Source organism: Littorina saxatilis, linkage group LG2 (genome assembly GCF_037325665.1).
Source record: "Littorina saxatilis isolate snail1 linkage group LG2, US_GU_Lsax_2.0, whole genome shotgun sequence".
NCBI lineage: Eukaryota > Metazoa > Mollusca > Gastropoda > Littorinimorpha > Littorinidae > Littorina > Littorina saxatilis.
In genome coordinates this window covers 89,691,535-89,716,963 of record NC_090246.1, presented here as the reverse complement: position 1 = coordinate 89,716,963, position 25,429 = coordinate 89,691,535, and the positions used below count along the sequence as shown (strand labels likewise).

General features: G+C 40.8%; 1 protein-coding gene across 1 annotated transcript; it reads left to right on the top strand.

Annotated features, from left to right (window-relative positions):
- The first annotated feature begins 51 nt into the window (after positions 1-51).
- Positions 52-23,830, top strand: LOC138960104 (uncharacterized). Its single transcript, XM_070331849.1, has 9 exons — positions 52-262; positions 7,530-7,673; positions 8,557-8,655; positions 9,084-9,179; positions 11,280-11,427; positions 18,487-18,617; positions 18,960-19,096; positions 20,627-20,801; positions 21,441-23,830. Exons 2-9 carry the CDS (start codon positions 7,544-7,546, stop codon positions 21,665-21,667), a joined length of 1,143 nt encoding a protein of 380 aa, XP_070187950.1. The 5' UTR covers positions 52-262; positions 7,530-7,543; the 3' UTR covers positions 21,668-23,830.
- Positions 23,831-25,429: the final 1,599 nt, after the last annotated feature.

Below are 25,429 nucleotides of genomic sequence, written 5' to 3'. Positions count from 1 at the left end.
CCTGCCGATGTTCGCCTTTATTCAAGCCAAACTGCTGTCAGTGTAAGGACTGCGCCTTTAAGATGGTACTCGTGTGAAATTATTCAGTTGCGTCTGCCCCTGGCTGGCGTGAATAGCTTTGTATGTGACACGCGATCGCTAAGGTATATTGTGGATACATCGCGGTGGATACAACGCGGTTTGGCCGTGTTAGTTTGCGCCAAACTGTAGCAGGTTACACGGGCTCCCCTGACGGATTGAACCTCGCTCCAGCTTTCAAACTGTAAGTATTTTGTATTGGTATTGATTTAGTTGCGTTAGGATCACGATACCCGCAGCATAGCGAAGGCCTCTTTGGTTGGCCCTGTCTCTTCTTGGTGCGAATTGTTTCTACTGCAACATGAAGCAGTTATACTTGCAGTGCTGGTATTATCTCGCTTGGTTCAACTTGTAGCACAGGTGGGATTTTTCATGGAGTGTATCGAGAAGAGAGCTCTTTCGAACCTCCGGTAAAGGAGGCAGAATGAAAAATGCCATAATGAAAGCACAGACGCATGACACTTGCTTGTACTTTGTGGGAGAGGGTGGCGGGGTGGAGGGTGCGCTCTTGTTTTTCTCTTATACTGCTACTAAACTCAAGCTCCTAAGTTAAGCAACCTTTTTGTAAACAATGCATTTATTAACTTTGTTTAACGCACAAGCTGTATTAAGAGGGCCCCAAAGTGTTTAAAATCGTGATCGTGATTGGCGTTTTTTGACCTCTCTGTGACCGTGATTGCCAAAATTTCCATTTCTGTGATCGTGATGGGACTTTGCCCGTGATCCGTGAAGACAAAAAAATCAAGTCTCGTGATCGTGATCGTCATTTGTTTTCGTGATCGTGATGGGCGTTATTGCAAAGCATTTTATTTTCAACGTACATTTTTCACAGCTGTATCACACTATGATCCTCTATTCGTCAAGGTGTTTGTGATCGTCACATTTTAATATATTCGTTTGAACTCTTGTGCTTTCTAAAACTGTCACGCTCACGGGAAAGAGCTTGGCTGAGGAATGCAGTGAAACGGAACTTGACAGGTGTGAGGGAAAAAAACGTGCACCCGGCACAGTAGTCATTGGGGTGCGTAACTGAGGCTCCTTCGGGGTTGAAATTAACCCGTTTTTGGTCGTATCACTCAAAAGTGTACGAGGGTAGAGCCAAAACGGTTAGGGGTAGCACTTAAACCCTTTAAACACAAGATAGTATGGAACAACTTTTCTTCTTTTTGCTGTGGTCTATTTATGACTATCCGCGAGTTTGAAAAGATAGGGCTGAAAATCTGTACAGCAAACGCTACACAAAACCCCATCTATACGGCGTGTATGACCTTGAGAGCTTCAGTCAACGCTTGAATTTTGCAGTGGTAACATCCGGTTTGCTCTCTCAGAGCTGAGCATACTTGTCAAGAAGGATCGAGCAGACAAAATAAACGAATTGGCAGGGATTCGAATTCAAGGCATCGGGGCCTCGAAATGTCGGGGCCGATTGTCTTAGCCGCTAGGCCACTCCACCAGTATTGTCAAAGATAGAAAAAATAATAATTTTATATCATTCTACGCTTGAATTACCATTCATGCGTTGCAAAAATGTAAAAATTGCCATTTAAATTTGCCTTTATTTGCAAACATGTTTCACGGAATCGCAGTACACGTTTACACCGTCATGCTACACGACATTCGCGCCATGCAAATAGCTGCAATATCTCTATTTACAACATGCAAACAAAATGACAAGAACAGTAATTGAATCTCTCCAAAGCTCTGTGCAGTTGAAAACAGACATCAAAGAAAATAGTTATACATGTATTCACTTCTGAACAGTGGGCGGATAGAGATATAAATCATGCTGCTTCAAGAATAACATAACATGAATTCATATCAATGTGTTTCCTTCTTTTTACATTTGGTCAAATTTTGACTAAATGTTTTAACGTAGAGGGGGAATCGAGACGAGGGTCGTGGTGTATGTGCGTGTGTGTGTGTCTGTGTCTGTGTCTGTGTCTGTGTGTCTGTGTCTGTGCGTGTATGTGCGTGTGTATGTGTGTGTAGAGCGATTCAGAGTAAACTATTGGACCGATCTTTATGAAATTTTACATGAGAGTTCCTGGGTATGATATCCCTAGATGTTTTTTTCTTTTTTTCGATAAATGTATTTTATGACGTCATATCCGGCTTTTTGTAAAAGTTGAGGCGGCACTGTCACACCCTCAATTTTCAATCAAATTGATTGAAATTTTGGCCAAGCAATCTTCGACGAAGGCCGGACTTCGGTATTGCATTTCAGCATGGAGGCTTAAAAATTGATTAATGACTTTGGTCATTAAAAATCTGAAAATTGTAATTAAAGTTATTTTTTTATAAAACGATCCAAAATTACTTTTATTTTATTCTTCATCATGTTCTGATTCCAAAAACATAAAATATGGGTTTTTTTTTGTTTTTTTTTCTTTTTCTGCATCACACCTGAGTATAGACTTTATCAAAATGGAAAATCTCTGATTGTGATAAAGTTCAGCAATTTAACAATAAAAATGTTGCTTTGTACCAGACAGTCGTACAGCAAAAGATGTGCAAACGTAAAGCTAAGGTCACACTATCACGAATATTTTGGCGAACCATAACGAGTTACTGCGATTTTGCCACAACGATGTTTGCCACGAATGATTGCGAAAAATCGGCCGAACAAGAACGAAGTAATACGAACCACAACGATCTCGGCGATTTTCTCCACTAATCCCAAATCGTCATAGTTCGCCGTCAAAATTCGTCACAGTGGGACCTGGGCTTAACTGGTTTCTAGCGTGATGTTACATTCTGTTGCGTTACAACACCAACACTTGGCTCTCGAAACATGCTGAGTGATGTGATCTTGCATAGCTAGTTTCACAGTCATTAACACTTTACTTAGCGTATACAATTGTGTGTGATGTTTACATTTACAGGTCAAGCTTATTTCAAGGGTTCCATCATGTCACATTGCATTATGCCTACCTTGGGGAAGGGCTCCTAATATGGACCGGCTCCTAATATGGACCACCTCCTGTTCTGACAAACTAACGGCGCTAGAGCGCTCAAAAAATTTTATTCGCTGTATTCACCCTCTCTGGATAACTTGCACATGTCAAAACAAATTTACGTTCATCTTATTCTTTATCATGTTCTGATTCCAAAAACATATAAATATGTTATATTCGGATTAAAAACAAGCTCTGAAAATTAAAAATATAAAACTTATGATTAAAATTAAATTTCCAAAATCGTTTTAAAAACTATTTCATCTTATTCCTTGTCGGTTCCTGATTCCAAAAACATATAGATATGATATGTTTGGATTAAAAACACGCTCAGAAAGTTAAAACGAAGAGAGGTACAGTAAAGCGTGCTATGAAGCACAGCGCAACCGCTACCGCGCCAAACAGGCTCGTCACTTTCACTGCCTTTTGCACTAGCGGCGGACTACGTTCAGTTTCATTCTGTGAGTTCCACAGCTTGACTAAATGTAGTAATTTCGCCTTACGCGACTTGTTCTCAATTGGTGCAGTAGCCTAGTGGTTAGGACATCAGACACGAAGTCTCGAGGTCGAGAGTTCGAGTCTTCGCCGGGGCGTTTATTTGTTCCCCTTGATCTCTCTTGAAGATAAAATATGATCAGTCTTGAGAGAGCAAACCGGATGTTATCCCTGCAAAATTCAAGCGTTGACTGAAGCTCTCAAGGTCATACACGCCGCATCACGCCGTGGATCGTGTAACTCTGCATTTGCGCCACCGCAACTTTTCATCGCTTCACGCCGACGAAGAGGCAAGCTGCGAGGGAGGTCTCTCGAATGATAAATTAAATTGTTAGAATGCTAGGCACTTAGCATGTTCTCAAGTGTTGCATTTCACATACTTATATCCTTAGCTATATTTCTGTATATATTTTTTGATGCTTTGATGGCCCTGGTGATCGTGACGATCTGTTTCTCGTTTCTTCATGTTTTGGGCATATTTTCAGTTTCTGCGTCAAATGCAACAAAACGGAGATTACTGGTTATTCTTGGACATGTTCACTGATAACTTTAATGTTTTATGAATCTCCACGTGTAGTTTCTCTGTATATAGTTCCATATATACTTTGCAAGAAGCAGATAAAAACAGAGTGTCAACAACTCTCTGTAATTCGCCACCGCATCAATTCAATGTTAGATGTAACTCGCCACCGCATTTTTTGTTATTCGCCACCGCACTACGCAAATTGTTATTTTCAAACGCATCAACATCGTGGAGGCATTTAAACCTTTATTTTTGTCACAAAACTGACAGCAATTGATAGGAGCATTTTAACTTTTGTGCTGCAAGTTTTAAACTCAGGGGAGTGGCGTGATCTTGCCTATGCAAAGGATTTAAAGGCACCATGAGTTGACAAATCAAACTGTAGTATTTCTTCTCCTCCTTCTCCTTCTCCTTCTCCTTCTTCTTCTTCTTCTTCTCCTTCTCCTTCTCCTTCTCCTTCTCCTTCTCCTTCTTTTTCTCCTTCTTCTTTTTCTTCTTTTTCTTCTTTTTCTTCTTCTTCTTCTTCTTCTGTATGAAAAGTATGCTTATCTGTACTTGAGTGTATAACCCACATGTACTGGAATGTGCTTATATATATATAATATGACCCCCCCCAAAAAAAAAAGTCCCTGGGACTGTGAGATTCAAGAGGTTTAGGGTATGATGACATCAATAGGAAATATTACAGTGCTTACCGTAAGAGTGAAAAAATACTATATTTACAAGTGGGAAATGCATCGATGACTGCTGGTGATGATCTGAACAGATTACGCAGCAAAATAAAGACACATCAGAACATGAAGACCAACGTTTTCACCAATGAGATTTCACTTCTAGGAAGGCACGCTGATGAAAAGTTTGTCCTCATGTTCTCTTATGCATTCATTTAGATTCGGAAGATTGACTACACATACAAGAATGTACAAAAACGTTCCGCATGGTTTGAACATTACTTAGTGTAAGGCGACGAATGGCAAGATGGATAGCGTACTTACTTCAGATAAGTGCTTCTTTTTCAAGCTAAAAAAAAAATAATAATAATAATAATAATAAGCAAAATATGCTGGATCTATTCAAAAGTGTTCATTGCAGAACTGAAAACAAAATTCTTTGAAAACAACATTTCAGGCAACACATTTCTTGGAATGGCGTAAAAGCTGCGTCCTGTACATGAAAGGATAAAAGCATCTTGGGCAGGAGTGAGCAAGTGTGTGTGTGTGTGTGTTGGTGTGAGCCTTGAGTGTTGATTTGTGTTTATACTCTTTGCGACAGACATCACACGCGTACTTAGTGATTTGCACACATGTGTGGCGGTTTGGGTTTGCATTGCGTTTGCACGAACATTTTTTGTGGCACTTGGAGCAGTCGAATGGTTTTTGCCCGATGTGCTGTTTGTTCACATGTGACTGGAGGTCTGCAGACCTCGTGAATGTTTTTTTGCACATCCCACAGGTAACCCTTGGACCCCCACCCTCTGTGTGATGGAAGAGCCTGTGGTTTCTTAATGTTCGGTGGTGTTTATATGTTTTCCCACATTCTGGGCATAAACACTGCTTTTGCTCTGACTTCTTTTTCTGCGGTGTCGAAGTCACTGGTGGTCGAGTAGTAACTTCTACCACATCACTGACATCAAGGAAGCTGTCAATGGTTTGCCCGGACTGTTCCAAATCCATCTGCAACAAAACCACTCGTATCCCGTCAGAAAAGTTATTGTAGAAGCATATGTGATTGAAGAGCGCAGCGATTCTTGCCATTCTAGCAATAAACACTCAGTGGCTGAAATCACTAAGTTTGACAATATGGAACCTACCTCTTCCTGTTTGATTTGTGGTCACTTGAGTCTGAAACTGGGCCTGGAACGCTCCTGTTAAAAACATTGTGGGGCCAAATACCACATAATTCTAAAATTCTTAAGCTTCGTTGGTGTTTATGTGTGTGAAATAATTCTAAAATTCAGTCATTCCTATTACCAGCGACAACACAAAAACTCATCAGTTTGACGCTGGAAGAGAAAAGAACGCCTCTGACAGACGTGACGTTTTTCGGGAAAGAAGAATGACGAAGAATGTGGGAGTGAAACGCCGCCAGGTGCGTCTCAGAAACGTGTTCTACAAAAGCTGAACTATACACTGAACTGAACAACTCCAAATCAATATTTTCAATTGGAAGTGACAGAATCACTGAACTCTTCAACATATTATGCAATTCATTAGACAGTTGCGGTGGCGAATAACATCCAAGACGTGAAATTGCGGTGGCGAATTACACCAAGCACCGGTGGCGTATAACATGAAGTCCAATTGTTTGTGTTTTCTTTTGCCGCGTGCGTCACCCAAAGACAAAATTGTGCAACAGCATTCATCAAGAATACAAAGGACATGTTTAGCTCACAGGATATCATCACGGGAATGCATCAACTAGTGCTGTTTCGTTGAAGTTACGAAGGAAGGGACAAATCGTGCAATTTCAGCTACAATTCCAGCAGAAATCGGACTTCAGAACTGCCGAAACCTGACATTTCGACTAAAAAAGCACGTATAGACCTTGAGTATATACTTCTTTAAAATGTACTAATGAAGAATCTAGATGATGCCTGAAAGTCCTACACATTTTCATTTTCTGTGAGAGACCTACCTTGCAGCTTGCCTCTTCGTCGGCGTGAAGCGATAAAAAGTTGCGGTGGCGCAAATGCAGAGTTACACGATCCACGGCGTGCGTATAGGTGGTGTTTCGGGTAGCGTTTGCTGTACAGAATTCTGTACATGATTTTCATCCCTATATTTTCAACCTCGTAGCCCCAGAAAGTCATAAATCGACCACAGCTTTGAGCACTGTATAAAAGTTGCTTTGATTTTTTTAAATCATTAAAAATGTTCTCTGCCAGACGTCCGGATACGCTTTTTTTATACGGCGTACGGGCTGCCTTCGTTGTACTGAATTCGGTACACATTCTGTGCAGTGATGTCGTGAAAAATCATCACATGTTTCTCATATAATAAGTAAATTCAAATTATTTCATAAATGAATAACATCAGATGTAATCTTGCGTATATCCAGGTGAAGTGTTCAATGAAATACGATTTTCTAGTCATGGCAAAGAATACATTTTTCAAGAGTCTGTTTTTCCAATCTCTGTACAGAAGAAACCAAAGTTTCTTCAGGAGTTAATGGCAAGATGTATACGGGGAAACTACGAATCAAGAATTACTTTTGTTGTATTAGAGTTACAAATATAGAAAAGGAAACAGAGTAAAGTGTGTATTTTTATTAAATTCTGTGATTATAAAGAGCACTCGGAAAACGAAGAGCAGCTCAAGCAAAATGTCTGAGCGAACGGGACAAGTGGAAGTGGAGAGCATATTCTTATTAATTCCGTGTTTGGAAGTAGGCTACTCAAACACTGACGAGCGACTCCCGCAAAATTTCGACGGAAAAATGGGAGTAAACAGCACATTTTCTTATTTAATTCTGTGTTTCAGATTACTTTGAGAAAATGGCGAGCAACACCCCGCAGAATTTTCGTGTTTACGGAAAACCTGGGAGCGGAGACTATGGCAGCTCCATGGGGGAACAGAACACTGCCAGTATTGATGTTCGAAAGGAAAAGATTCTGGATATTGTCGGTGAGTTTTTATGTCGTGTGTGCGTGTCTGTGTGTGTGTGCGTGCGTCTGTGTCTGTCTTTATTTCTTTATTTGGTGTTTAACGTCGTTTTCAACCACGAAGGTTATATCGCGACGATCTGTGTCTGTGGGTATGTGTCTGTGTCTGCGTATGTCTGTGTAGGGGGATGATTGTGTGTGTCTCTTTGTACGTGTGTGCGTGCATGCGTGTATATCTGTTTATCTGTGTAAAAGACAGAGGGTATGTATAATTATGTGCTCACGTGTATATTCCTCCTTCCGTTGTATAGAGAGGCAGTGTACATAATAAGTGTCTATGTGTTGCTTATATTTGTCTTCTTACCTGCGCTGGGCAAAATGGTTTATCCTACATACGTGAGGGAGACCACCCATATCATAACTAAACCATAATACTCACACGTCTGTGTATCATGTAAATGAGCTCGTGTCAATCTACAATCTGGCAGGAACCTACTTTTCCATTGCTAATGTTGACAAAGTCACAGACCGAACGTCTTTCTCGAAATACTTTTGCATTTGCAGTTTCCTCTTAATAAAAATTGTGAGAACTTACACATCACACTATACTTTCTAGACGTGTTATTGCTTTGACATCAAAGATTGCACGAGACTTTGGAAGAGAAAGAGCTTCCATAAGACGCGTCTTCGATTTGGACGCTTCGACTCTGGAACGTTTGTAGCAGAAGGCACTGAAATACAGAATGTAAGATGCTTGCTGTGTGATACCAGGTTATGTCTCGTTGCTTTTCAAGTATTAAAAAGCTCGCTTTTGCATTTCGATATCAAAAACAAAACAAAAACCTCTTGGACATCTGGTATCACACAGCGAGGCACACAGTGTTCTCTATTTCTTTCACTTACAGATACCATACCGATGCGAGACAAAGGTCGCGTGTTTACTATCGGGGACTACGGTACTGCGGACGGTTTTGTGTCAATACCTCTCATCGGGGACATCATCGGTGAGTAAACAGTTATTGAGGACAACGACGATGGTGACAATGACGACAGTGACGACGACCACATCGACGACGAAAACCATGACGACAGCAATAAGGTCGATGACGACGACGATGATAATACGGAAGATGAGGACAAAGAAAATGAAAGAAAAGGACGACGACTGTAATGATGATGATGATGATGATGATGATGATGATGATGATGATGATGATGATGATGATGATGATGATGATGATGATGATGATGACGATGACGACGACGACAGATATGATGACAGTTATGAAGACTACGAGCAGAAGGAGGGGGAGGAGGATGATAGCGACAAGAAAGATGGAGAGAGATTTACAACAACTAGATGGTCTACGACAACTCTTTTACTTTGATAACGATGATGCCGATGACATTGATAGATTCTGTTTCTCCACAGGGCGGGTCAGACAGCGCCAAGGAAACATTCCAGTTCAGGTGATGTATGAAGATCAGCCAACCAACGACTTCGGTTCGCTTTTCAAGCGTGTCTATGGTAACTGGCACGAACGGGTGATTTTGTTAAGACAGGAGCATAAACTACCGTTGTCGACACGCTTGTGCTTACAACGTGCATGCGCGCGAACACACATACACACACGCACACACACACACACGCACACACACACGCGCGCGCGCGCACACACACGCACACACACACACAAACACACACAAACACACACACACACACACAAATGCGTACGCGCGCGCTGAAACACACAAACACGAAGAAACACACAAACACACACACACACGCACACACGCACGCACGCACACACACACACACACACACACACACACACACACACACACACACACACACACACACACAAACACACACACAAACACGCACACACACACACACACATACACACACACACACACACGCACACACGCACGCACGCACACACACACACACACACACACACACACACACACACACACACACACACACACACACACACACACACACACACACACACACACACACACACACACACACACTGACACACAAACTCACAAGCACACTGTCGTTTTGTCTGTCTTGGTCTGTCTGCCGCATTCTGCTCTTTCTTTTGCTACATCTAACTATGTCATGTATGTATGGTAAAGTGAACCTTTCTTTTATTGAGTCACTTGAGAAAATGTGACTCTATGTAATCGGTCAGTGTTAGTCTGTCCGGCCGGCCGGCCGTCCGGCCGGCCGGCCGTCCGTAGACACCACCTTAACGTTGGACTTTTCTCGGAAACTATCAAAGCGATCGGGCTCATATTTTGTTTAGTCGTGACCTCCAATGACCTCTACACTTTAACGATGGTTTCGTTGACCTTTGACCTTTTTCAAGGTCACAGGTCAGCGTCAAAGGAAAAATTAGACATTTTATATCTTTGACAAAGTTCATCGGATGTGATTGAAACTTTGTAGGATTATTCTTTACATCAAAGTATTTACATCTGTAGCCTTTTACGAACGTTATCAGAAAAACAAGGGAGATAACTAGCCTTTTCTGTTCGGCAACACACAACTTAACGTTGGGCTTTTCTCGGAAACTATAAAAGTGACCGGGCTCAAATTTTATGTGAACGTGACTCATTGTGTTGTGAATAGCAATTTCTTCCTGTCCATCTGATGCCTCATATAATATTCAGAACTGCGAAAGTGACTCGATCGAGCGTTTGCTCTTCTTGTATTGTTCCTTGATATCTATGTCACTTATATATATTGTACTTGATGAATACCCGGCTTCGCCGGGAAGAAGTAGAGCCGAATGGTGAGTGGCGCACCGTACGCCGGCTTCGCCGGATGAGTGGCGCACTGTACGCGATTGACGCCACACGAAGGAAGGGAGATAAACGCGCAAAACACTGGAGAAGATAAGGAAGAGTTACTGGGAATGGATGTACAGAAAAACCATAAAAACCAAAATCGGTTCAGCGCTGCGCGCTGAGAGCACGTGTTAAAAAATTCATCGACCAGATTGTGTCCGGGGTCTACCTGAATATGCCCACCGAATTTGAAGCAGATCCATCGAGAACTTTGGCCGTGCATCGCGAAGTGACAGACACACACACACACACACACACACACACACACACACACACACACACACACACACACACACACACACACACACACACACACACAAGCCGTATATAGATATAGATTTGCCGAAGAACAGGTTGAAAGGTACGGCAATGTAACTTACACCTTTCACATAAAAGTTACTCTCTCTCTCTCTCTCTCTCTCTCTCTCTCTCTCTCTCTCTCTCTCTCTCTCTCTCTCTCTCTCTCTCTCTCTCTCTCTCTCTCTCTCTCTCTCTCTCTCTCTCTCTCTCTCTCTCTCTCTCTCTCTCTCTCTCTCTCTCTCTCTCTCTCTCTCTCTCTCTCTCTCTCTCTCTCTCTCTCTCTCTCTCTCTCTCTCTCTCTCTCTCTCTCTCTCTCTCTCTCTCTCTCTCTCTCTCTCTCTCTCTCTCTCTCTCTCTCTCTCTCTCTCTCTCTCTCTCTCTCTCTCTCTCTCTCTCTCTCTCTCTCTCTCTCTCTCTCTCTCTCTCTCTTTTGTCCAACAGCATGACATGAAGCTAAATTCTGTTCCAGGACTGATTCCAGTCCCCAGGACCTACCTGAAAGATTTCAGCGACGTGTATGTGGCGGCAACAGCAGCCGGGTTTTACCAGCCAGTTATGCCCCCTGAATCTGCTGACGTCATCTTCTCATTTCTGGCTGTTCAGTACTTGTCTAAGCCGTGAGTATTTTATTTATTTTTGTTTTTTTGTCTTTGCTCATTTTTACATTCAGTCAAGTAATGACTGAATGTCTTAACATTGGCGGAGAGTGAGGTTTGTCTCCCGATGTATGTGTGTCTGTCTGTGTGTAAAAAGCATTTATCGAAAACTACCAAACGGATTGTTTTGAAAATTGGTACAGACATTTCTGTGAGCATGTGCTTTAAACCTTTTTTCGCCGATTTTGGATAGGGCTATTGGATGACGTCATATTTGACCGTTTGTAAAAGTTGAGGCGACGCTCTCACGGCTACAGTTTTTCATCAATTTGTTTGAAATTTTCGTCACATCATCTCAAACTTAGTCCGGACTATGGGATTGCATTTCAGCTTGCTAACTTAAAAATTAGCTCATGAAATATTCAATAAAAATTAGCTATTTTTTTCGATTTCAACAAAATCGAAATCGGAATTACAAAAGTGACTTCATTGTATCTTTTATTGCCTCCAGCTGTATCTGAAAATATATAGTTGTGTTGTGTTTGACTGAAAAATGGGCTTAAAATGAAGAAAACCGTTAAATAGCGACTTTTGTTTATTGTTTGAAGAAGACACATAAAATTACAGTCGAACCTGCCTAAAGAGACCACCCAAGGGACTGAGAGAAAAGTGGTCTCTTTAGACAGGTGGTCTCTTTAGACAGGTGGTCTTTTTAGACAGGTTCGCCATTTGGCAAACACCCATCTTCCCAGAAACACTTGAACGTATGTTACACAATTAATCTATTTTCGTTAATTGTGATCACATTTTAAGAGTAAACATGACATATGTATAATATCTTTTAGATTCAGAAAGTGATGAAGAATACGATGCAATCAATTTTAAATTTGTTTGCGAAAAATCGATTTTAATGACAACTTTAATGAGCAAACTCATTAATCAATTTGTAAGCCTCCAAGCTGAAATGCAATACCAAAGTCCGGCCGTCATCGAAGATTACTTGACCAAAATTTCAACCAATTTGGTTTAAAAATGAGAGCGTGACAGTGCCGCCTCAACTTTCACAAAAAGCCGGATATGACGTCATCAAAGACATTTATCCAAAAAATAAAAAAATGTCTGGGGATATCATACCCAGGAACTCCTATGTAAAATTTCATGAAGATCGGTCTAGTAGTTTTCTCTAAATCGCTCTACACACACACACACACACACACACACACACACACACACACACACACACACACACACACACACACACACACACACACACACACACACACACACACACACACACCACACCCTCATCTCGATTCCCACCTCTACGTTAAAACATTTAGTCAAAACTTGACTAAATGTAAAAAAGAAAAAAATACAAGAACAATAAAGAGAGGAATGCAGGGTTCCATCAATAGATACACATCAACTCGTTCCGTTGAAAAAATAAAATATAAAATAACTTGTTTTACAATGTGGAAATCAAATCTCCAAAATAGTCGTTCTCGATTTATGGCCGAGTTCATTTCCACGTAACATTACGTGGGAATAAAGAACCCTACAATCAGCTGTCTATATATTTTTTTTCCCCTATCAACAGCTGTTTAAAACTTTTTTGAAATACCTTTTATCAAGTGAATTAAATTTAACAATATTTTTTTATTTGTTGTTGAAAATAAAAGTTGAAACTTTATTACACATGCCAGCGATTCACCGCCTCTGTGTCCACTGGCCACTTAAGTCACAGTTCTTGACCTCATGTTCTGCCCTGTAATATGAAGTGAGATTGTTTTGGAAAAGACGTCGGGTGGTCTCTCACGACAGGTTGAAACCATGTTTTGGGACCGACATTTGGTGGATTTTGGTCTCGACAGGCAGGTGGTCTTTACACAGGTCATGTATATATAGTAAAAACCCTTGGTGATACTTTGGGGTGGTCTCCTTAGACAGGTGGTCTTAAGGGCAGGTTCCACTGTATCATGTTTCTGTTCCTTATCATTTGCTGATTCCAAAAATATACACTTTGTCGCTGAAAATATGCTTACAATGAAAAAACATCTGTGAAATGTAATTATGCTTCATGAAGCCTGTATCGAACTTATCAAGCTGGTTTCTGTGTGTCTGTCTGTGGGTATGATGATAAAACGGCTTCACCGACTGAGATGGGAATTGCAGGGTACAGGGCCGGACTAGGCTAACAGGAGGGGGAGGGGGGGTTGCCAGTGGTGGGGTCAAGGGGCTCTCCCCTTGTGGGGGTCAGCCCCCTGAAGCTGATGGGTAGGTCATATTCTGAGATAGGAAAATGGTCGCTCCTTGCAAGAAACGGCATAAAATAAACAATAATAAAAAATGTTTTAAATAAGTGAGGAAGGGGAAAGGCTCCTAATATGGACTGACCGGCTCCTAATATGGACCACCTCCTGTTCTGACAAACTCAGAACTCAGAACTCAGAACTTTATTACATAAGGATAAAGGTTTTAGGCTTAGCCTAATCTTCCAACCTGTCCTTGGAACATACACAGAGAATAATTGTAAACAAAAGCAAAGACTGCGCACATACCTCATCAAAGTATTAAACTAATAAAACATCAAAATAATGGTCGAGTATAAACATACCAAATATTGGACTCACAAAGTCATATAAAACAAAACCAGATACAAACAAACGTAAATGCTTTTTACATTTCTTAAAAAAGTACAGCAATGTATTGCCGAACAGGGCCATATATACAGGCAGCTAAAGTTTCAAGAAGAAGGGGGACGAGGGATTACACATTCAGATTAACTACATATACAATATTTAAAAAACAAACAAACACTTAAGAGCATTGCATACATTATCCGAGTACACAATGGAAACTAAACATCAGGGGCAGTTTATAGTAATATGTAAATCGCCGTGAGCTCTTGTGAGAAGGGGCGATAAATAAATGTCCATTATTATTATTATTATTATTATAGTGTGATCAAATATGTGTGCAACTGCCTTTTAAAGGCCTTTAATGATGCGGATCGTTTGATTTCTATTGGCAAAGAATTTCACAGAGATGATCCTGAAAAAGCTAAGCTGGATTTATAAAGATCTATACGAGGAATTGGAGGAAGTAAATTTTGAGACCCATACCTCTTCGTAACATGTGTAAAATAGGATTGCACATAACTGGGCACATCACCATGAACTAATTTATACATAAAGACAGCCTTATTGTATGCAAGGTGGGTTTTTAGGGGAAGGAAATTAAGGCTGTTTAACTTCATTTCTGTAGACATGTGCGATTCATATATGATAAGTTTTGCAGCACGACGGTACAAAGAATTGAGTTTCAATAAGTGAACATCACTGCAGCCATCCCACAATGTCGAAGCAAAATTAATATGAGGCATTATATGAGCATGAACGAACATTTTTAATGTTTCAGACTTCGCATTATGTTTGAGTTTTGACAACAAATACAAATTCCTTGATAACACTTTGCAGAGGTTGCTTATGTGTGTTTGCCATTTCATTTCTTCATCGACAGTTACACCAAGTATGCGATGTTCTTTAACTTGCTGTATTTGAGTTGTACCTAAGGACAGTTGTAATTTAAGAGGACTTATCTGATGCTTTTGTCTTGTGGTAATAACAATGCTTTTAGTTTTTTCTGGGTGCAGTATCATGGCATTTGATGTGCACCATTTCGCAACTTCGTCCAAAGTGTTCTTCAGGGAAGAATTTACTGATTCCAACGAGGTGTTACTGGTATGAATAGACGAATCGTCTGCAAAAAACTCGCATTTGACTTTATCATCCGATACATGTAAAGGCAAATTAACGTAAATACAAAAGAGAATAGGTCGCTAGAGCGCTCAAAACAATTTCATTCGCTTTATTCACCCTCTCTGGATAAGTTGCACATGTCAACACAGTTGCAGAAACACAAACCTGAAAACCGTTAGGCTTTTTCGCTTTTTTTCACTTTTGGCAGCGTTCACTCTAAATTTGCCGCCTAAAACGGACTCGTTTATGTCCACAGCCAAAACTTTCATAACAAAAAAATGGCTATATATGACAGCTAAGACAGTATTTGTTACATTTTAACAGTGTGTGCCCCGAGTTTCTACTGCAAACAAAAAATAATAGCAAAACCTCAAAGTATGTGTGAGTCCCCTAATATGGGGCATGGATCACCTTCAACAAATCGAAGAAAATAAAAACTAAAGGCAATTTTGATTAATTCATTAATAAGCTTGCTGAAAATAACCTATAAGGCCAAAAAAAAAAATAGGTCTGTTTACGGTAACATAGGCCCAAAAAATAGGGTCGGTAGGTCGGGATTGTTTGTTTTTTGTTTTTTTTTTTTCCAAAAAACCATATTTTTACGTTATTTTGCCAAAAAAACAAGATTTTTTTTTTTTTTTCCCCAAATGCCAAAAAAAAGTCTAGGGTCGCGCGAAAAAAATAGGGTCGGTCGGGTTACCGTAAACAGACCTATTTTTTTTTTTGGCCTAACTAGCCCTCGAGATTTCAAAAAAATATAACAAATAGTTGGGGTTTTTTGGAAGTTGATAATTTCACTTATTTTCACTCTGTTTTTGATAAGCTTCTTCAGTTTCCTGGTGTGCTTCAAATAATGCTCTCATCAACCCGAAACAGCTAAATCTAAAGCATATTTGAATTAGTCTGACTTGCACGCTAAGTTGTATCATGTTATTTTGCAGTATAGGGGTCTTTTTACAGTGATTCGTGAAGGCCGCTTCACTGGTCCATATTGGGCGCCCAGGCTCCTAATATGGACCATTTGTGATTTTTTTGTGTATTTAATTTTTGCTGAAGGTCTATCAAAGCTATTTCACTCTAATTAGGCCTAACGGTTAAACTAAGAGAGAAGGACTACCAACCACAAAATGAAACTTCTTCGCAAGAAAACAAGCTAGTTATCAGCAATAAACAAAAAGTGGTCCATATTAGGGGCCCTTCCCCTGCATGTTTAGGCTAGGGGGGGGGGGGGGTGTTGCGCAACCCCCATCGATCCCGGTAGTCCTGCCCTGGGGTATGTTATTTGCCACTCGAGTCGTGTCATAGGGTACTTTTGAAAAAGCAAACTTAAAAACAGCCGACAAAAGTAGATATCCTTTGAGCTATCGAGGACCCTTCCCGTCTGGGCTGTCGAAACGTTGGTTCATCTGCCCTCAGCATGTCTTTAGTTTTGACGTCATGCCATTCGTCATATATTCGTAGCGTCATTGTCCAGTCTCCTAATTTGTGTTGGCAAAGTCTTGGGTCTCGGTTACAAAGACAGTCACAAGTCTAGAGTCTCTCTCTCTCTCTCTCTCTCTCTCTCTCTCTCTCTCTCTCTCTCTCTCTCTCTGTCTCTCTCTCTCTCTCTGTCTCTGTCTCTCTCTCTCTCTCTCTCTCTCTCTCTCTCAGTGTGTGTGTGTGTGTGTGTGTGTGTCTGTGTGTGTGTTCGGAAGGCGAAAGGAAAACGGGCGTATTTTAGCGTGCAAAGCCCCCCTGAAGCTGAAGAATTTTAGCTATCTTATAAACAATTTGTGGCTTATCCTTGATTTTAAACATGATCAACTGGTGTCAGCAGCCACTCATTATTTCTTTTAAAATTAGTATTAAATAATGGCAATGTATCTTCCATGGGCGGGGATATAGCTCAGTTGGTAGCGCGCTGGATTTGTATTCAGTTGGCCGCTGTCAGCGTGAGTTCGATCCCAGGTTCGGCGGAAATTTATTTCACAGAGTCAACTTTGTGTGCAGACTCTCTTCGGTGTCCGAACCTCCCCCCGTGTACACTACATTGGGTGTGCACGTTAAAGATCCCACGATTGACAAAAGGGTCTTTCCTGGCAAAATTGCTTAGGCACAGTTAATGATTGTCTACCTATACCCGTGTGACTTGGAATAATAGGCCGTGAAAGGTAAATATGCGCCGAAATGGCTGCAATCTACTGGCCGTATAAAATTTCATCTCACACGGCATCACTGCAGAGCGCCCAGAACTGTACCCACGGAATATGCGCGATATAAGACTCATTGATTGATTGATTGATTGATATCTGCTCCCGACATCATACAGTATGGTTGGAAGAAAGACATGTCGCATAGGAGTGACAGTTAGAACTGTACAAACATGATACTGATTAAACAATTAACACTTCCCTGGCTTTACAGACAAAAACAACAACAACAGTCACAAACATTTTTTTTTACAGCCGAAGGGGGGGGGGTGTTCCGGAACCCCTGTAACCACCCCCCTAATCCGCTCCTGATGTATATACAAGACGGTGGGTGGGTTGAAAGGACAGGGGACATGGGGGGGGGGTAACTGGGGTGGGGGGGGGGGGGGGTAGGTGGGGACGATGGTCACACTTTGAAATACACTGGTACAATGACTGCATTAGCCTCCCAATATACATGGGGTACAATTATATGCGTCTGTATAATATGTGTTATGAATAAATGGAACAGGGAGTATCACATTCAAAAATGTTCATACTGAATCAATCAATACAATTATCCTATGGCATCAATTAAAAAAATGTTTATATAAACACCAATCCTTTGCAAATTTACCATAATAATTATTTACACTAGCATTTTACTTTTCGATCAAAAACCTTTGTTTGACAATTTTCACAAAAAAACATTTAGTTTTGGGACTGTCTTATTTAATTTGGCTCCAAATATACTTTGTTTGACAAGGAGAATAAACAAATCTAAAACAGCATCCCTATAAAAGTTGTCTAAATACCCTAAAATGACAAGTTCTTTTGACAATTTTAAATTACTGCAATGTGTGAAATTTAGGCATAACCAAGCCGTGAGTATTGAATGAATCAATGTACCAAGTCAAATATATCGCTTTAATTTTCACTGCGATTTTGCTTATTCAACAACAACTGCCTGGCAGTTTTGTTGAGACAAATTGGCATTTTTCGTTCGGGGTAGAGGGGGGGGGGGTAGAGAGAGAGATGGGGGATGGAGATATATTTATATTAGTTGTACCAAAGTGTAACTAGGCTATTCATCTCACAAACGAGAATAATTACTTGTTTATATCAGATTTATCACTATGTATCACTATTTTCAGAGCCACCAAGTTCCAGGACTCGTTTCACCGTTACCCTAACGCCACGCCAGAGGAAAGCCGCTTGGTGGCAGCACAGGCTGCTATCGACTGGGAGACCTTTCTTCTCCTCCGCGCGAAAGAGCTCAAATCTGGTACACATTCTTTGCCTCATTCGGTGGTAGATTATTTTTCGACAGAGATTTTAGTTTTCGACAGAAACATTTCCCAACACTAAAGCAAAATGATAGGTGAGGTCATTTTAACAAGAGAGGACCGTCTGGGCGTCAGAGCTGACTGCATTTGCTTATTCCATTTCGACCAGTCAGAATTAGTCGTGTTTGACACTTGATGTACGCAGAAGTATTTGCCAACAAAACAAGTGTTAATCAACGCTTTGAACGGCGCTTACATGTTCATGCAAAACAATGTTGCGTTGGCCAACAAAATAATGTTCGGCACCATGACTGATATCAGGAACTGGTTTTTCTTTTCAGGAGGGATTCTAGCGGTGTCCATGCCAGCCGATGACCCTCAGAAGCGAGTTAAAGGCCTCCGCCATTGTGTTCAAAACCCGGAAGAAGACATGTTGAAAATGTGGCGGCGCATGCGCGATGAGGGAAAGATAACTCAGGTGTGTGAAACTGAAATGAAATGCGAATGATTCTCTGTATGAAAGGGTGATGCAGTAATCTCCCTTCACAGCAGGCTCTGCAGAGTTGCCTGCCGGCGAAGAGCGCGTGCTATGTATAGTAGCTCGACATTTCGTCTACGTCGTCGGCTAGAGTTCTGTTTGTGATGGGGTCTGGCTGCTGCTGTCTCCTTGTTTGCTCTTAGGAACCTTTTTGTACCCATAGCAGTTTTTGTAGGGCTAATAGGTTAGTTCACAAGTGGATGAAATACTACAAGTAGATAACATTGTTCATTGGCTCTATCGACGCCCGTTTTTAACCACTTGCTTCCCTTTATATGATAAACCGTCCATAGAATCGTCGTTCTCCCGAACTAACTCCTTAGTATGTCATCGAGAATAGAGGATTTTGGGATATCCTTTCATGCGCCTTTCGGCGATTGGTCAATGCATTTCGTATCAATAATGTCGGTCTCGCTTAAAATTATCGCTACTTATATTGCTTTCCAAAATTATACGAAATGACCGGGAGCGTAGGGTCAGTTACTGAACTAGCCCCGAACAGTGAGATATGGAGAACAGTACACAAATACGAACGGAGAGTCACTGAGTCATCGCCACGCTCGAGAACTCAAATGTAATATTTTAAGTTAAAATCTCCTTTGACTACAGTTCGACAAAACAGTCGGTAGAGTCCCCGATTGACGGTGCACTAGTCCTTACTTTTGCGGTCCCGGGTTCGATTCGCTTCGAAGGCAATTTTATTTTTTTAATTTTTTTCTGAACTCGTAATTCTTGTATTTTATTCATTTGCTTCATTCCAAACGGTTTTCAACTTTTTCTTCTTTTCTCCAATCTATATACTTGTGTTTTTTTCATTTTGATTTATCCCAAAGATTTTGAGTCGTGTATTGAAAATCGAATATAGTGCATGCATGAGTGCCATTGAACAGCTTTCCCACAATCCCGTATTCTATTTTTAGTCATGGATATTCCCATGGAAAGGTCAAAGGGCATATGTATAATCGCGTGTCGACTGCAGGTAATAGTACTTAGCTGCTTCTATTATGATAGGCTTCTGGTTAGTTCTAAAATGCTTAACCATGTTTGACTGGCTTTGCCTCCAAATAGTTGCTGTCGTTTTCTTCCCCTTGTCAAAATGTTTGAAGGCTGGTCCTTCGACCTTGAAGAGTATTGATTTTCTCTGTTTGGTTTTGCTTAAAACCGGCAAATAAAGGGTGTTTGATGTTATTTGTTTGAAAACTGGATAGAATAAACGTATTAGTAACGCGAGACATGATGCTCAAGCGAACAGTGTTGGAAAATAATGCATGATGGTAGCAGAATATGTTTGATCTTCCGCTGATATGATCGTGCTAACTTCTTTAATTTATGGCCAGACATTAAAAACTCCTTTTCCCTTTCCATAATGTATGACAACAACTCCCGTTTAATTCCCAATTGTTTCTAAATCTGAAAAAAGTCCAACTGAAGTATGCTTGAAAGGTTTCAGAATATTTGCATATTTTCCAGGAAGAGTTTGTGGACACCAACTTCCATCGTTGCTGTAGGTATCTGGAAGAATGTACGGCTCCTTTCACGGAAAGCAACTCCGCGGTGACTAAAGCGGGGCTGCAACTCATTGATGCTGAGCTGGTTTATCTCCCTTCTATGGCGCATCTCCGGTGGAGAGAGAGACTTGAAAAGGGTTAGTTGATCGGTTGTTGCTTTTGAGGTGATGGTGGATGTAATGGTGAAAACGTTGATGATGTTGTTTGGTGATCGTGGGATATTTGTCTGTCAATGTTTGTGAGGAGATGGAAGATAGTCTCGTCTTTGAAAAGGGTACGATCAGATCGGTTGTTGCTTTTGAGGTGATGGTGGATGTAATGATGAAAACGTTGATGATTTTGTTTGTTGATCGTGGGATATTTGTCTGTCAATGTTTGTGAGGAGATGGAAGATAGTCTTCTACATCGATTCCATGTGCCCCCCCCCCACCCCACACACACACACACACACCTTCAACTCCTCCCAAGAGATTGAATATGAAGTGAATGACTCCCTTTTCTTTCTATTTTTGTGTCTCGCTTTCTTTCTTTTTCCTCTGTTTTTATTCCTTCTTTTTGTCTTTCTGTCTATCTTTCTTTCTTTCTTTCTTTCCTTGTTTTCTTACTTTCTTCTTTCTTTCTTTCTGTCTTTTTTCCGTCTTTTTTCTTGTTTTCTTCCTTTCTGTCTTTCTTCCTTTCTTCCTTTCTTCCTTCCTTTTTTCCTTCCTTCCTTCCTTCCTTTCTTGTCTCTTTGTTTCCGTCTTTTCTATAATTATGTCTTTTCTTCTTTTTTTCAGAAGGTGTGGATGATCGCGAATCTTGGGCTAGGACGGTCATTGGACAACACCGATGCTGGAGTAACTGGAACTTCATCCGGGCTCTTTCCAACACGCGTAGCAGTGACGAAAAAGAGGCTCTCGTGGATGAACTATACGAGCGACTGGAGAGGGAAGCGGTTGAGACGAATCCCGAGGAATATCTCAACGATTCTCTGCTTGCTTTTGTTTTTGCGAGGAAAGTGTAAATATACGTTTTACGGGAGATAACTCTGTCAGGGTCTTTATGCGGTGTGACAGAGTTGTATTCCTTAATAGCTCTTACTGTCCGTTTTTACATTTAGTCAAGTTTTGACTAAATGTTTTAACATTGAGGGGGAATCGAGACGAGGGTCGTGGTGTATGTGCATGTGTGTACGTGTGTGTCTGTCTGTCTGTGCGTGTGTGTGTGTAGAGCGATTCAGACTAAACTACTGGACCGATCTTTATGAAATTTTACATGAGAGTTCCTGGGAATGATATCCCCGGACGTTTTTTTCCTTTTTACGATAAATACCTTTGATGACGTCATATCCGGCTTTTTGTAAAAGTTGAGGCGGCACTGTCACACCCTCGTGCGCGCGCGCGTGCGTGCGTGCGTGCGTGTGTGTGTGCGTGCGTGCGTGCGTGCGTGTGTGTGTGTGTGTGTGTGTGTGTGTGTGTATATACAGCCGCACTCGCCTAAACGAAACACGCTTAAGCAAAAAACTCGGATATCTGAAACCAAAACCAAATCCCCGCCAGACTATTTCTAATTCGGATAATCCAAACTGTCAAAAAATAGCTAACTCAAACACGGATATCTCAAACGTGATTTTGACAGATAAGCAAAACTCAAAACACTGTCGGAGAGACTTTTTGTTTTTTTGAAAAACATGTCAGGAAGATAAACATATTTCGTCACGGCTATAATTATCCTACGGAAACGAACACGTCACCTGTTTTTGAGTATGCGGGGAAACTGATGACGTGTAGAAGGAAGAGATCTTTGTGAAGAGCAAATCTACCTGAGGACTGTAGGGGAAAGGCTCCTAATATGGACCACTTTCTGTTTCATGCTGATAACTAGCTTTCTTTCTTTATTTGGTGTTTAACGTCGTTTTCAACCATTCAAGGTTATATCGCGACGGTGATAACTAGCTTGTTTTCTTGCGAAGAAGTTTCATTTTGTGTTTGGTAGTCTTTCTCTCTTAGGTTAACCGTTAGGCCAAATTAGAGTGAAATACAGAAACAAATCACCAATGGTCTATATGAGGAACCTGGGCGCCTAATATGAACCAGTGAAGCGGCCTTCACGAGTCACTGTATTTTGTTTGTTTGTTTGCTTAACGCCCAGCCGACCACGAAGGGCGGTGCTGCTTTGACATAATTATAACGTGCGCCACACACAAGACAGAAGTCGCAGCACAGACTTTATGTCTCACCCAGTCGCATTATTCTGACACCGGACCAACCAGTCCTAGCACTAACCCCATAATGCCAGACGCCAGGCAGAGCAGCCACTAGATTGCCAATTTTAAAGTCTTAGGTATGACCCGGCCGGGGTTCGAACCCACGACCTCCCGATCACGGGGCGGACGCCTTACCACTAGGCCAACCGTCCCGGTCCGAGTCACTGTAAAAAGCCCCCTATACTTCATAATAACATGATACAACTTAGTGTGCAAGTCAGACTAATTAAAATAATGCTTTAGATTTATCTTTGTTAGGTTTATGAGGGCATTATTTTAAGCACACCTGAAAACTAAAGAAGCTTATCAAAACAAGAGTGAAAATAAGTAAAATTATCAACTACCACGAAAAAAAGACTATTTGTTTTATTGTTTTTGAAATCTTGAGGGCTAGTTATAGGTTATTTTCAGCAAGCTTCTTAATGAATTCATGAAAATAGCCTTTAGCTTTTTTCTTCGATTTGTTGAAGATGGTCCATATTAGGGGACTCACACATACTTTGAGATTGTGCTATTATTTTTTTGTTTGCAGTAGAAACTCGGGGTCAACACTGCTAAAATGTAACAAACTGACGGTCGTAGCTGTCATATTTAGCAATTTTTGTGTGATAAAAGCTTTGGCTGTGGACAGAAACGAGTCCGTTTTAGGCGGCAAATTTAGAGTGAACCCTGCCAAAAGTGAAAAAAAAGTGAAAAAGCTTAACGGTTTTGAGGTTTGTGTTTCTGCAACTGTTTTGACATACATGTGCAAGTTATCCAGAGAGGGTGAATACAGCCAATGCAATTGTTTTGAGCGCTGTAGCGCCGTTAGTTTGTGAGAACAGGAGGTGATCCATATTAGGAACCGGTCCATATTAGGAGCCCTTCCCCTATGTTCTAATTTTCTGCGAGTGGTGAAGATTACAATAAACATGCAGCGAATTGAAACAAAACATTTGCCTACAATCTATGTTTATGGAGATTTGATCTTGATTTATGACCACCGAGACAAATTGTCTAATTTTGTTTCTTTTCTTTTTTTAATGGAGAGGGTTTTATTAAAATTTCTTTCTTTCTTTCTTTCTTTATTTGATGTTTAACGTCGTTTTCAACCACGAAGGTTATATCGCGACGATATTAAACATTACATTTATTAAGATTTACTTGGAATCCTTTTAACAAAAGCGTAGTTGCTTGTGGAATCTTTGGTTTTGTTTCTGAGATGTGTCACTGTTTTCACCATTTATTTTTACAGTTGGCTTTCAGGTATTAATAAAGCCCCACTGAAGAAAGCACTTGTAACTTGTCACTGTTTTGACCTTATTCATTTAAAACACACACACACACACACACACACACACACACACACACACACACACACACACACACACACACACACACACACACACACCACGCACAGAGAGAGACACAGAGAGAGAGAGAGAGAGGTCTGAAGTCTGAGGTCTGAATGTTTTAATGAGTAGGCCTTGGGCCCTTTTCATGGAGATGAGCACATCTCAAGCACCAGCATACAAATGCACATGGTAAACAAAAACAAGAACATCCTACTAGTATCGCCCTGTTTCGTGTACGGATTATGGATTACGAATGGAAAGCGCCTTCATGACAAATGTAGAAAAACGTAGCAATAGCGGCTTACTAGTGTTTGAAAACAACATGGTTAATTTAAACAATGATGGGATTCTGGTGTATGTTCGTGGAATATAATATCCTCTTAACTCAGCATATTTAGAGAGAGAGAGAGAGAACTCGAACTCGAACTCGAAAACTTTATTACCGAGGGATGATAGCATTAGGTCCATATGGTCCTTTCTTACAGCTAGTCCCTACTATAATACACACATGAAACAAAGAACAAATATGAAGAATGAAAACATTTAAACAAAAAATCAAATAAAACAAAATTATGCAAGGAAAAGTATAACAAAATAAAAATAAAAAATTCAAAAGTGTGCTTGTTAATGGAAGCATACTATACACTTTCTCTTTCACACATCCTCACACACACTCGCGCAAATTGTACACCGACTTAGTCGTTAGAGAGGTGCTTTCGGAGCTGTCTTTTAAAAAAAGATAATGACAGACATGACTTGATATTTACAGGTAGTGAATTCCAAAGGAACGCACCAGAGAGAGAGAGAGAGAGAGAGACATTCCAAGTGATTTTACAGCTTATCCTGAAAAAAACTCGCTTAAGCCGAACTGCAGGGTAATTTCTCGGGAAAGGTTTGGCTTATCCGAACTCGGATATGCACAAACTCGGATATAAGCGAAATGAGTTTCCATTCCCCGGGCGAGTTCGGCTAAAGCGTGATTCCGAGGAAACTACCAGACCAATGTTCATAAAACTTCACATGAGAGTTCCTGCAGGGTATAATATCCCCAGACTTTTATTCATTTTTTGGATAGATGTCTTTGATGACGTCATATCCGGGGTTTTGTGGAAAGTTGAGGCAGCACTGTCACTCCCTCATTTTTCAACCAAATTGATTGACATTTTGGCCAAGCAATCTTCGACAA

Excerpts from the sequence above, each read along its gene's own strand:
- LOC138960104 (XM_070331849.1), top strand. The coding sequence starts at position 7,544 with ATGGCGAGCAACACCCCGCAGAATTTTCGTGTTTACGGAAAACCTGGG. Across the intron at positions 18,618-18,959 it reads CGCGAAAGAGCTCAAATCTG|GAGGGATTCTAGCGGTGTCC; the intron begins GTACACATTCTT and ends TTTTCTTTTCAG. Across the intron at positions 19,097-20,626 it reads ATGAGGGAAAGATAACTCAG|GAAGAGTTTGTGGACACCAA; the intron begins GTGTGTGAAACT and ends CATATTTTCCAG.